General features: G+C 36.9%; 1 protein-coding gene across 1 annotated transcript in view; it reads right to left on the reverse strand.

Annotated features, from left to right (window-relative positions):
* Positions 1–13,238, reverse strand: part of ANOS1 (anosmin 1) — a 124,590-nt gene that overhangs the window by 36,543 nt on the left and 74,809 nt on the right. The window contains exon 6 of the mRNA XM_031503838.2: positions 7,492–7,621. Within this exon, the coding sequence (XP_031359698.2) occupies positions 7,492–7,621 (130 nt within the window). The remainder of the gene's footprint in view (positions 1–7,491; positions 7,622–13,238) is intronic.

A 13,238-nucleotide genomic window follows, 5' to 3' on the forward strand; every position in this document is an offset into this window, starting at 1 on the left:
TTTTCATTTACTTCTATTATTTAAAAGGTAGGTATAAAATGCAATTTAGGTAAACTAAATATAAACAGAATCACGATTCACACATATAAGACATTTTTTAAGCATTCATCTCCACTGATTTAAAATATTAAGGGCTTTTATATGCTATATGACATTATATTAGGGATATAAAACATTTATAACCTGAAGTGCAACATGATCATATTACTGTAGGTGAATTATTCAGGTTATCTCCCAGAAGTGCTATGCATCATGTATTATGTATACAAAACATATGGGATAAAATAAAAGTGTTTCAGAGAATATATCTTCCCAAATGGCAGACATAAGCAAAAATAATTCTACCTACAAAACATGTTTGTCCTCATTCTGCATCTACAAGAGATAGAGAGTAATTTTGAAAAAGATAAAGAAGTTAAATTAAATAACTCCTTTGGACAAAGTGTACATGACTAAAAACGTTTTGAAGTTCTCTTCACCAATTTATTGTAGGTCTAAAAACTAAGGATCAAATTTAGACTCTTTTCAAATGTATATATGTCCATTCCAGCAAAACAAAGCAGTTAGAAAGAACTAAAAAACTATGTGTGCACTGAAACCAATAGATCATTTCTTCTAAATTCTACATCACCAGTGTATCTGCACTTTCTATAATTGCACAGTTTATTGCAAACATTATCAGTAGCATTTCTTCTGTGCTCACTAGACACAGTCCATGCAGCAGACAAAATGCTGATCCACATTTGAAAGAAAATCCATGAATGCTTCTACTTTGCTGTGTGAGAATATAAACATTGCATTAAAAACCACTGGGTAATTGCAGTTAAGGATAGAAAGAATGTCCTCTTAGAAGGAATATACATGTGAAATAACACAGCAACAGCAGATATTTTCCCGAGTGCCCTCTTTCTTCAAAGACTCTTTTGCAAGCCTCTCAAATGTCACCCATAAAAATGCCTTTGAACAAGAACAGTGGTGGTGGTAGAAGACAGAAAGGAGATGTGCAGCTAACAGACATGAAAAGGTAAGACACTGAAAGTAACACATTTTCTATGAGAGCTTTATTAAAACTAGAAGACAGATTAAGAAAACAATTAGACATAAAGATATAAAATATCAAAGAAAAACAAAACTTGTTACAGTTTTTCATTTAATCAACTGAAAAAAAATCCTGTCTTTTTGTATGGATGCATCAGTAAAATATTTCAAGGATTTGGAGTATATTACCTGAAATATTAAGACACTCAGTGAGCATTTTATATCAGATTATGATCCACTCCATATTAAGCATTTCAATACCACTATATAATTTATTCATCTATTTTGATATATTTCTGTGACAGTTATCACTATTACAACTGACAGAATGATCATTTTGTAAGTTAAGAACCAAGAATATTAATTATTTCTTCATTTGAAAGAATTTAGTTTCACCAGCAAATCAGACAAATGAGGAGGAATGGCAGGGTAAGATAATGTGATCTCTGTTAACATGAAGAAAAACCAAACAACCCAAACCCCACATTCAAAAAAAGCACTCCAAAAAAACCCTACAACCCTTAGGCTTCCCAAAAAACAAGAACCCAGAAAAACAAAAAAAAATGTGAGCATTCTCCTCTACAATGCATGCCAGACAGTTGCCACATAAAAAATAAGTTGTTTTTTTTCTGCACTATTGAATGGAAAAGTCATGCTTCTGCAAGGTGGTCTGTTATGCCTATGTCCATGTAGATATTAAAAGCACTATACAACCCATGCTAACATACTTCAAGGTCTAATAACTGGTACTGAATCATAAAGCTGCCTACATAAGGTGTTTGTTAACCTGACCATAAAGCTAAAGTGACATTCAGCTGACTATAAAGCTAATAGCCATTCTACTCTTAGTCTTTATATACCTGTGATCCCTTTGACTGACTGCCCACATGTATAATTCAGATACACAGATGTAAAATTTCTGGAATGGAAAATGTTGCCAGTTTTTCGAATGCAAAGCATATATATTTTTTATACTTTATATACATTAATTTATCTGAGTGTTAAATCAAATTCTTTGGTTTGCAGAAAGAGCAGTGCTAGTTGCAGCTTTTCCTTTGCAGTTTATACAACAACTCAAATAAAATACAAGGCATTCTATATATCCTAGAATTTGGCACAGACAGCTGTCCTCAACTCCTAAAAAATTCTGGTCTCAGCAGCCTGACAAGTAAATCGCTTCTCACTACTAGAAATGATAGCTTCATTAGGTCAAGGCTGAAGCTGCTGTTCCAGCACATGGGGTAAGTACTCCATTTGTCTGGATTGTGTTTGGCTTGAGTATACCCAAAGGACTTAAATTCCTGTCTTGCTGGCTACTCAGCCATCACAAGCAAAATTTTGTCTCCAGTCCCCAAAAGGGAGGATTTCTTGCTGCAAATAAAGGAAAGAAAGAAAACACTCACATCATCACTATTTCAAAATTAATATCTTCCCGCACTCCTATTTGTGAACATAGTAATAGTTTATATTTTCCAATTTTTTTTTTTTTAATTAATAGTATTTGCAAACCTTTGCAAAACCTTAAAAAACAGTATGGATTTGCTATACACATGAATCACATCATACACTGCTTCAGTGCATCCACTTTGTCTTTCAACATGGCAACTCTAGTGAAAACAGTAAATGATTTGGAATAGGTGCCAGAGGAGAATAATGGCATTGGAATCAGAATTCTCATTCTGAGCTGTAAAAGTAAGTGCGACAATAATTTAAACTGGTTTTAATGGAGCATTTTTCCTGCCTTAAAATAGATCTCCCATTGCTATCTTTCAAACATGAGACCTTCCAATCTAAAAGTCGGCTGAAGCTGCTCTACAGACAAGTTTCCAACCATTAAACAGTTCCACAGTGTAAGCAGGAGGACTGGCTCTGCCCGATGGAAATGGCACACATAAGCCAGCTGTGCAACAGCATAAAAAAATCATTGGTCTCAAAGGAGCAACAGAAGGAATTTTATTGCCATGAGTGGGTGTCTGTTCTGGTTTTTCTAACACTCAGTAATGTATGCATGAGATCACATCCAGCCTGGTACTTATGTGCTGCAAAAACAGTGTTGTCTGCTTCCTTCTTCTTGACAATCTATCCAGTGTATGGTGGCAACTGCCTTCATGGTGCAGATAAAAACCTTTAGTAGAGGTGAAAGGGTCAGATGGTTTGGGCTCATTGTGTTGATCTTCTTGTCTCTGGAAATGGCACAGTACCTACCTACAGACTAGTGAGATAATATATGACATAGAAATGCCTAACACTGAGTCCTAGAGTTAACTGATGTCTCTGTTACTGTGAGTTCATTCTCATCACAAATTATAAAATCTAGGGAAAAAATAGCCTAAGAACTCTGAACCAAATGCAACAAATTAAAAATTGTATTACTAGTGCCAAGTAGCTTCTGGCCAGTTAGGTCAGTCCCTGCTTACTGGAAGAAAAGCACAGGTAGTTTTCATCCAAGGGGAATAATTTATGGATTGTAGGAACAGTTCTCTCCTTCTTCCAGAAGAAAGGAAACAGCCTGGAGAGAGCTAGTCTAAATACGAATAGAAGGATATTTGTATCTTTATGGATCAAAAATCTTCTGTCAGGTATTCAGTTACCTTTATTGCTGTAATTGCAAATTGCTGCCACTCAATTAAAGACAAAGGGAAAGCACACAAAATTTAAAAACCCTGAAAAGAGGAGTGGAAACCCCACTGCCAAAATAGCAGAACATTTTGATCAATTTTAGTTGACAGTATCAATGTAAAAGTCTATGTCCACAGTCCCAGTTATATGAAAGAATTCACTTTCTAGGTGCAATATTCACTTAATTTTCCAGCCACTCCACCACAGACTGATCTAGTCCAACCTATGTTTCTTGTAATTTTAGAATCGCATTTTGGCAAAACAAAGTTTCACTTTATTCTCTGTGAAGGGTCATGTCAGACAAGTACATGCAAACCCTTCATTTCTGTTATAAAAAATAAACAGCATTAAAAAAGAGCTCTGCCTAAGCTTTGAGTACTTCAAAAATTCTCAGATGTGTCACTATATTTACTATTTACAAATTAAAGCCAACAAATTAATGGTCATCCTAGATGAACACATGAGACAGTGCAGAACAGCTAATAAACCTTCACCTCACAAGTTTACAGTATAAGAGCATCCAAAGCTGCAGTAGATCAGACCTCAAAACACAACTAAATGAGAATGGCAAGTTGAAATGCTTAATGAAATACTCCTGTTTTCCTGGTTTTGTCTTTTTCATGACTGAGAAATTGAATTACTTAGGAAAACGAGAAGTTTTATTTAGTGATAAACAAGTTAATAGAAATTACCTCAGAAGACTTAGCACCATTTTGAATAAAACAAAACCTTATTTTGGTGTGTCTACTTAGAGAGCATGTTTTTTGCATTTTCAAAAAGACAAAACAGTATAAAACAGTATTGTGGTAACCAGACAAAAATTCTCTCTCTGAGTAATTACAGCACGTTTTTGACTATTCCTCTTAACATCTTAAAATATTTAGTGACAGAGACTTTGTGGTGCCATACGTCTTTCTAGATTCAGATTAAATATCATATTTGTCCCCCTTTAAAGGAAAGAACAAACCCAAATAATTTTCTATTCATTATTATTTATGAGCAACTGGTAAAAGTTCAGTATCTTGCATGAGAAACTGTCTTAGGAATTACTGTCATGTTTCCTGATCAAAGGGTTTATTTTTGAAGAAACCTTCTGCTAAGTTTGACCAAGATAATAATCTTCTCCTGGTCTTGGCACAACAGGGTGAAGTGAAACACTGATGTGAATTTTTGTCCAGGCTTCACACAAAGGCAGCAGAGAAAGGCAGCAAACTTCCAAAGGTGATGTGCCAAAATCCACTTTTCTTTTCCAAACTGGAGGTTAAATGTGCCTGTAGGAGCTCAGCAGGGGCCAGTAGATGCTGGCACTCAAAAAACTAGACACATTTGAGCAGCAGTTTTTTGCCTCTCTACCAGGCAGGGGCTGTCATTTCCCACTGAGCTCCAAAGAAGTAATTAAATGTAGTATGACAGTGCAACTGTTACAACTCTGCCCACCTGGGGACATGGAGGCTCAAAGACACCAACAGAAGCATCCCAGTATCCTTTCCAGCAGTCAGTACCTAGCAGCATCTTCATGTGAGTCACCTGGAGTGACTACACATTTCATCTGGCAAACTCGACATCTTTATAACAAGCACTGGCAGTTCCACAGCCCCTAGAATGGCCAAATGAGCTGCCAGCATAGGCTGATTTGGGCTATGAAGCTGATAGCTAGCTGAACTCCCTGCTGCTTGTCTGTCAATTCACAATCCTCTGCCAAGGGCTGGAGTTCAGATTTGAAAACAGTTCTTTTGAGAGTTACAGAAGACTTTTTGAAGAAGGCTGGCTACATACTTGCTGCCATTATCAAAATTTTGGTTTATTAGGTAAGAGCATGCAGAGGTACTACTGACTCCCACTGCCCTTGCCACAAAGTCCTAAAAGTGCTCTCCATCTCCACTAGACAGCCTTGAGCAGTTCTCAAGGACAGCAAGTGCTTCAGGGGTAGCTGCAGAGACCACAAGAGGCCTCTCGCATTCATGTAATGATTTCAAAACCACAAGTTCTTGAAACACAAAATACTGACAGCTAAGAGACAATTCTGAAGAAATACCCTTATGTGCTTATCCTGCTCTTACACTGTTATCCAGATACCCACCTCTGGCTGGGGTCGGAGTCTGGGCTAAAGAGACCTTCAGGATGACTTACCATGGACATTCTTATATTCATTACCAATGAATATAAGTATCTTGAGCATGGCTGGCACACTCAGTAGGGGGCCAATTGTTTTGAAAGTAATACAAATCCTGCCTGAAAATGTCATGTTCAAGCCAAAACCTCAGTGCTACCATGACATACCTTTCTGTAATTGCAGTAAAAGTGATTTCAAGCAGAATAGCTGGAAAATATTTACAAACTCAATTTAAAAGAAAGCTGGTGCCAGATTCAGCAACAAACTGCTGTATCTGCTGAAGTGCTGTTCAAGAAGTAAAGAGAAAGGTACTGCTGCTGAAGAGTTCTTACAGTAAACTCAACACAGCTCAAAGGAACTGTATTATTTTGTGTTTCTGAAATTGTATGCTACTTAAGTATCATAAGTTCTTAAAGTAATACTTCTATGCATGAAAAGGTTTGTGGTCGCAGAAGTAATGGGACAGCTATGTCAGCCAACCTTCTTATTACAACTACAGCTAGGGCACCAAAAAATTATTAAGGCTAACATATAGAGTTATTCAGTAAGTGATTAAACCTTCCATACCAGTAAAAGTATTTTCATGCCTCTGTAAATGCACCTCCAAAAAGATTTTTTTCTAGGACTGACTATGGCCAAACAGGAAACCAAAGATGGCAACTGCTTGTACTGCAAGATAATTCAGTCTGCAGAAAGATGAGGAAATGCATTCCTCAAAGTATGCAAAGTTACATCAGTGTAAAGATTCTGTCACTACTAAAATAACAAGTCTTTCTATTAGAAACTGCTTCTATTAGTAGAGTGAAGAGTGTTGGATCTCATTCTTGAGCACTAAAGTTGACTATCATGGTCTGGATATGCCCACATTACTGACTGCCTTTCAGAGAGGGTGACCATATCCCAATCATCTGTCTAATGGGAATAGTTTCTGGCCTGTGCTAACCCCTATTCCATGCCTAAGAGTCATCTGGGAAAATTCTTCTACATGTTGGCCAAAAGCATACCAGGGGGAATGCCAGGGACTTCACAGGATGGAAGAACCGTTTCTATCTCCTCTATCCCTCACGTAACATTTACTGGTACAGAAATAATTTTCAAAGTTATTTTATTGCCCAATTGGTTGCAAAACCAGAACTATCAACAAAAATTCCTACAATACTTTGTGGATCATCAGGAATGCCTTTTTAATGAACAGAAATATGCTGCTTTGCATTTATGCTCTTTTTTTATTCTTAAGCACTTACAATTAGTGCTAGCAAGGGGAAATTATATTAAAGGGTCCAAAGCTCCACCAAAACAATGCTGCTATAATTACTTAGATACAGGCAACAAAATATCCCAATACTCTACTAAATATTTTTCATAACTAAAAAGAAAAAAATATAAACTTCTCAGATTAACACACTGAAACCCAAGTTCTTCCATATTTCAAGGTCAAGGTCATGTAGTTTGATACCAATTATTTCAAAGGAGTTTTATTCATGGAGAATTTCAATGTGGAAAACATTTCAAAGGAGTTTTATTCATGGAGACCCTTACTGATAAAAGAACAATGACACTTCAACTTTTGTTTGCTGACTTCAAACAAATCTCGCACCATTTCTAAAGTCAGCAGCAAAACTACTCAAAAACCCACCTGTTCAAAAACCTTCTGCCACAAAGGCAGGCAGATCTGGATGTGTTCCAGGTGGGAGTGCCAGACAGCATGAGGGAGAACTCACCTCTGGAGGAACGGAAGTGCTTGCTGGGCGCTGTGAAGCCCCTGGTCCCATGCACGTTCACAGCAGCCACGCGGAACTGATACCACCTGCTCGCTCGGATGTCCGGCAGCCGAACGCGCTCGTCCGTGGTCTGGTGGGGAAAATGTCACACTTACACTGGTTGTTCTGACATGGTTACCTGTCATCTGCCGGGCAACACCCATCAGCCTGGCTGGGCACACACCAGCATCACAGGCTCTATGCAACCACCTCTCCTGACTCCAGCCATCACTCTTCACTGCAAAGCATTTACAGCTGTGAACAAAATGATAAAACCATCCCATTTTACAGTGCATTGCAGGTCTCTTCTGGAAAAAGCAGCCTTTAGAAAACAGGTGAAGTGTTGTTAAATCCACAAAATTCATTTTGCAGCTATCAAAACCTTCACTAGTGTTTATGGTATCACTGTTCAGGTGTTGATGTTTCGGGAAACTCGTTGCCTCAGGTGACAGGACTGATTTCATCAATTCTCAATTCTCAGAGAAATAGGGACCCAAAATACTTAATGAAATCCATTGCTGTGAGAACCCACTTTTTCTAGTTCATAGGAAACACAATATTCTCAGATAAGGAGCGTAAGCCTTCTTCACATCTTTAGCACTTATGTCAAAAAGACACTTACAGCCTTAACTCTTCCCTGAAGACTTTTCTCAGGTCATAGGAGCTGACCTTTTCTCTAACAACACCTACTGAGATTGCCAGTGTCATAAGCTCAATTTCCAAATCCTGAGGGGAGAGCCACTGAAATATGACATAAGCATATATATACTCTGAACCCTTTCAGTAGGAATTGCTTTACACATTCTTATTCTGAGCCCCTTTTTCTTAAATTTTTTTACCCCATTAAACTTTTGAAGAACTATCTTTTGCATTCTTTTTTTTTTTTTTTTCCCTAAGGTACAAATACCAGAACTGAACACAGCCTTCTGGTAACCACTGAATCACTTCCATCTACAGAAGATGTAACATTTTTGTAGAACAGACCAAAAACACATCCACTTGGAAATTTTATTTTAGCAATTACCTCTCAATTATCCAGTTTTCAATTTACTTAAGTATGCCATGTTTACTACATTTTGATTTAATTCCTTAATCAAACGCATGAACATGAACCAGATGTCATATATATGTCTAAATATATTATACAATCATCACTGATTACCATTACTGACCAAACATGCAAGCTCATTAAAAACATAGTTACATCAATTTATTTTTACAAGCTCTGTTTTATACAGAGCTTTCAAGGTGGCTTTCAAGAAGCCCTGTATAGAACTCAACATTTCTCATAATGATATCAAGAAATTCCCAGAAAAAGGCAAAACATTATTTTCTGCTTTATTCTCCCTTTCAAACCTGTGTAAGAAACCAGAAGCTGCTGACGTAAGTCAGATAACCAGAAACTGAAGAATTTGCTTCAGCTCTTCAGCAATGGCCTTTTCAGAGCCCTGACAAATAAAATTTGTAGGTGTTATAATCCACTTAGTCTCTTCATTTGGTGACAAACAAAATTTAGGGAAATTATTATCTTATTTGTGTGTGCATGTAAGGAAAAGAGACCCTTTCTTATTGACTGCTCTCAGACTGCTAAGTGTTGTAGACTCTGAGGCCATCACATATTGCTGCTACTCAGAGTCCCTCTCTGTTCAGACCACTGCCTTCTCAACTTAAGCAGGAGTAGCAGTCCTGACAGTCTATCTCATGTCCTTTCCTTTTTTTAACTTTTATGTTACTTGTAGAGTGAATGATCCAAGGTTTTCCCCAGGGAAGAAAGACCCTACCTGAACCAACTTTTGTGATTATTTTTATTTTATGGAGCATTCAAATGTCTATTTTTTTTCCCAACAGTCAGCTCCCCTATTGCTGCAACTGAAAATAGGTTCAGGACCAATATTTAGTCATAAATAACTAGTTACAGTCTTCTGGGCTTTTAAAAACATGCTTGCTGAACTTTGTTACAAGGCAAGCATAATCTGAATAAACTTAATCCCAAATTCCTCAAAGGAACGTTATTTGTCACTGGCATCAGTTCAGCTATTCTGTTGATTAAAAGTATTTCAGTTGTGTCAGTTTCCCATGGCAACCACAAAATAATGTAAAATCAAGTAAACTGTCAATCCATAATGCCAGAATTATTTTAACTTATGAACATGCCTTGAGCCTGTTATTTTCATCGTTCATTTTGTTGGCCAAGCTCCTGATAAGCTAAATTGCATGCAGGAGGTCTATATCCAACAATCAAGATATAAACCACTTTGGCACCTCTAAGTATCTTTTACATAGAATTAATAAATTTTGAGAAATAACTAAGTACTACTGAGACACTGAGTACTACAATACCTTAATTCTATGTCTATTTTTTTGTTGTTGTTTAATTGCTTTAGTTTAGTTAGTTGTCACTACTTAAGTATGTTTGGAGCTGTGATCATAATATTCAGAGTCCTTTCAATATCTTTGACATTAATTTCAACCCACTAAAGCTATGCGGAGTGGCACCAAGTAACTAATGGTTACATTTCACCACACACCTAAAATTCTGTCTGAATATGAAATAAAAAAATCAACTCTTCTATAAATTTTTTAGAGATCACCCCTCAAATTATTACAAAATCACATTTACTGTTTATTTGGCATTGAATCACTTGTTTACTTACAAGGATGAATGTTTGGAAAGTAGCTTCAAATCCTAATAGGCATTTTATTTGGAATAAAACCATAAATTAGTCCTCAGACAAAATAACTGGCCAACATGTCCACCTTCAGTATCATGCAAAGTTCAATGAAGATAAGGGAAAAGCTCTATTAATTACATTTAGATGAAACTTCATATAAGAGCAGCATGTAATCTTAATGACATAACATTCTTAATGAAGCTGGACAATACACCTAATACCTTGACATTCCTTCTCAAGAGCTCATTTTGGGTCCAAGGGACACAGACCACCTCCAGTGGCCAGAAAGCAGAAGGAAGTTGGGCTTTCTGTGAGAATTTGGCTGAGATTTGTCCAGAGCAAATCTCTTAAATTTAGGAAGCACTGACAATTCTACTCCTCTTCAAGAAGTTAACTATTTAAATCCTGAGCCCTTTCCTGTAAGTGGTTTCCTCATCCAGTCCTTCAAAAGGGGATTATCTGTTATTGTCTTCAACATGGCTACAGAAATCTGTCTCTGCTCCTCCTCTTAATCATTAAGAGAACCCTAGAGCATGGATGACCTATCTTCAATTCCATCCTTTGTATGAGAGGCAAGGGGAAGATATTCCCTTGCACCCTGGATGTTGCATGCTATTTGGAACTATATGTTATATATTTATATGCAAACTGTTCCTTGGAGAAAGAAAGGATGAAAGCTAAAATTTTTTGTAATGGAAAGGTGGGATTTACAACAACTGAGAGGGAGAAGAAAGAGAATATATGATCCAGCAGCATAGCAGTTTGACCATTCAGGTAAGATTCTTGTGTCAGCACTCCAAACAGTGTATTATATTATGTATATATGTTAAAAATTGGTGCAAAGAACTCTTCACAGCAAAGACTTGTACAGAGGACTCTATCCAAGGATTACATTAATCAATGGATTGTTTCACTGTGCTCATTACCTATTTTTCCCCACCATGAATCCTGGACTCCTTGCTGTAGCACAAAGGTTTTATATAAATAGAAGAGTACAGCCTTACCCTGCTGAGTTCACAGTTCTACACCTTTGGAAACAACACAGTGATAAATGAATTTGCATTTCAAAAAGTGAAGGGATACTATCCAGAAAAGCTGAGTATATGCTTCCTCTGATACAAAAGAAAATCTGAGTTTTGTATCCACTATTCTAACAAAGGACAGCAGACCTGCCCTATTTCATGTGAATGCAATTCCACACAAGGTGGGCACTCTCTAAGACTGCTTACTAAAGTAAGCCCCCCAGGGAGATGGAGAAAGAAACCTTTAGTGTACAGGACTGATAGTTAGCTCCAGCAGGTATTTCTCACTGTCATGAGAACTTCCTTGTGATCCTCAGAACCAGAAATTTAGGTGTTTCAGAAGCTTTATTTTTGAAACAGATTAGCTGCCTACAGAGTTTAGACAATTGCAAGGTGAACCACTAAGGTCTATCACAATCAAGCTGTCAGTAAATACTGTCCTTTATTTGTTTTAGTAATGGACTAGACTAATAGATGTACTTCATCACTGTCTGCCCATATGTATATATATATGTGTGTTTGTGTGTGTGTATACATATGACATCCATTCACACAACACAGACATGTTCTGTCTGAAAATAACTGGTCTGGCTATTTTAATTAACTTTATTATATTATAGTAATATGATTAAATAGCTGAATTTCCAATGTAAACAGTAATGCTACTATTTTTAGAGAGAATTAGTACCAAATGGAATGGTAAGTCTGTTCTCAAGACCTACAGTATTTCCATAGGATAATGCAGCAGTTCCTGCTCAACTGGCTAAATCTTAAGTTACAGTACTGTAGGAAACTTCACATAACACTTAGGACACTCTACATCATAGCCATCTTGGCCAAATAGGATCTTAGCTACCAATGGAAATTATTCAAATTGTTAATTATTTCAATTTTGCCCCAAAATATCCAGTAAAAAAACTACATTAAAAATCACTTCCTCTGGAAGTGAAAAATAACAAAAATTGATTTCAATGCATTTGCTTTCCTTATATAATTGGAAAGCAAAATAGTATACTAATAGATTGAGCCTTCTTCCTTAAAAAAAAAAAAACAAAAATGGTACAAAAAACATGGCACAATACAATAAACAGACTTTTTTCAAAATTATTGTTTCAATACAAAGTACAAATTTGTGTGAAACATGAGAAATTACTTGGACCTTAGCTCCTCTAAGAGCAATATAAAACAGCAAGTTTTTTTTTTTAATTTAAACATCTAAAAGTTATTGAAAATTATAACCCCATTTGTTCTTGGACAGATAACAAAAATAAAATATTAGATTAGTAACACTGATGAAATATTATGAAATTTCCTGTAAGATACAAATAACTTTGTTTATGCTACATATAGGTATAAGCATAGAGAAATTCAGATCCTCACTCACAGCCTTTTTGATCTTTGATTGCTCTTCACACAGTCCCTACCTTAAGTTGCAGCATATAGCAAGAGCCAGAATCCTCTCCCCTGGACTGAGATGCTCTAGGAATTTTCAGCTAAATGGCTGAGCTCTTTTCAGCCTTTGCCTAGAATTAAGGGCTCATATCTCAGTGTTTTGGAAGTATACAAGAAAAAAAATCTCAGTTACACAGACAAGGAAAGCCTGGAGGCTGTGCACGCAATCACTTTAGTCAAACTGGATATCCATCCTTGCTGCTGATATTGCAAAATAAATTCTATCGCATTCGGCCAAACCAATTTGATTGCCTGGTGGGATGTCTAAAACTACAAACACCATGGAGGGTACACTACTCTATAAAGACAGAAATTCTGATTAGTAGCACCCCTCAAGGGTGCCCAGCCTGCATGTCCCATAAGGTATACACAGTTCACAAAGCCAGTCAGGCATCCTGAAGCATGCTTTGAACTGACATTCCCAGTGGGGTCCTCCACAAAATCAAATTTATGTCTCCTGTGATGCAGAAGGGACAGTGAAGTTGTCAGAAAGATGTCAGCTGGAGGAGGCTTCTCCTGCCACAGTGATTAACTCAGTCCCTTCTGCCTTCATTCACCAGAC

The sequence above is a fragment of the Lonchura striata genome, chromosome 2 (genome assembly GCF_046129695.1).
Source record: "Lonchura striata isolate bLonStr1 chromosome 2, bLonStr1.mat, whole genome shotgun sequence".
In the NCBI taxonomy this organism is placed as follows: domain Eukaryota; kingdom Metazoa; phylum Chordata; class Aves; order Passeriformes; family Estrildidae; genus Lonchura; species Lonchura striata.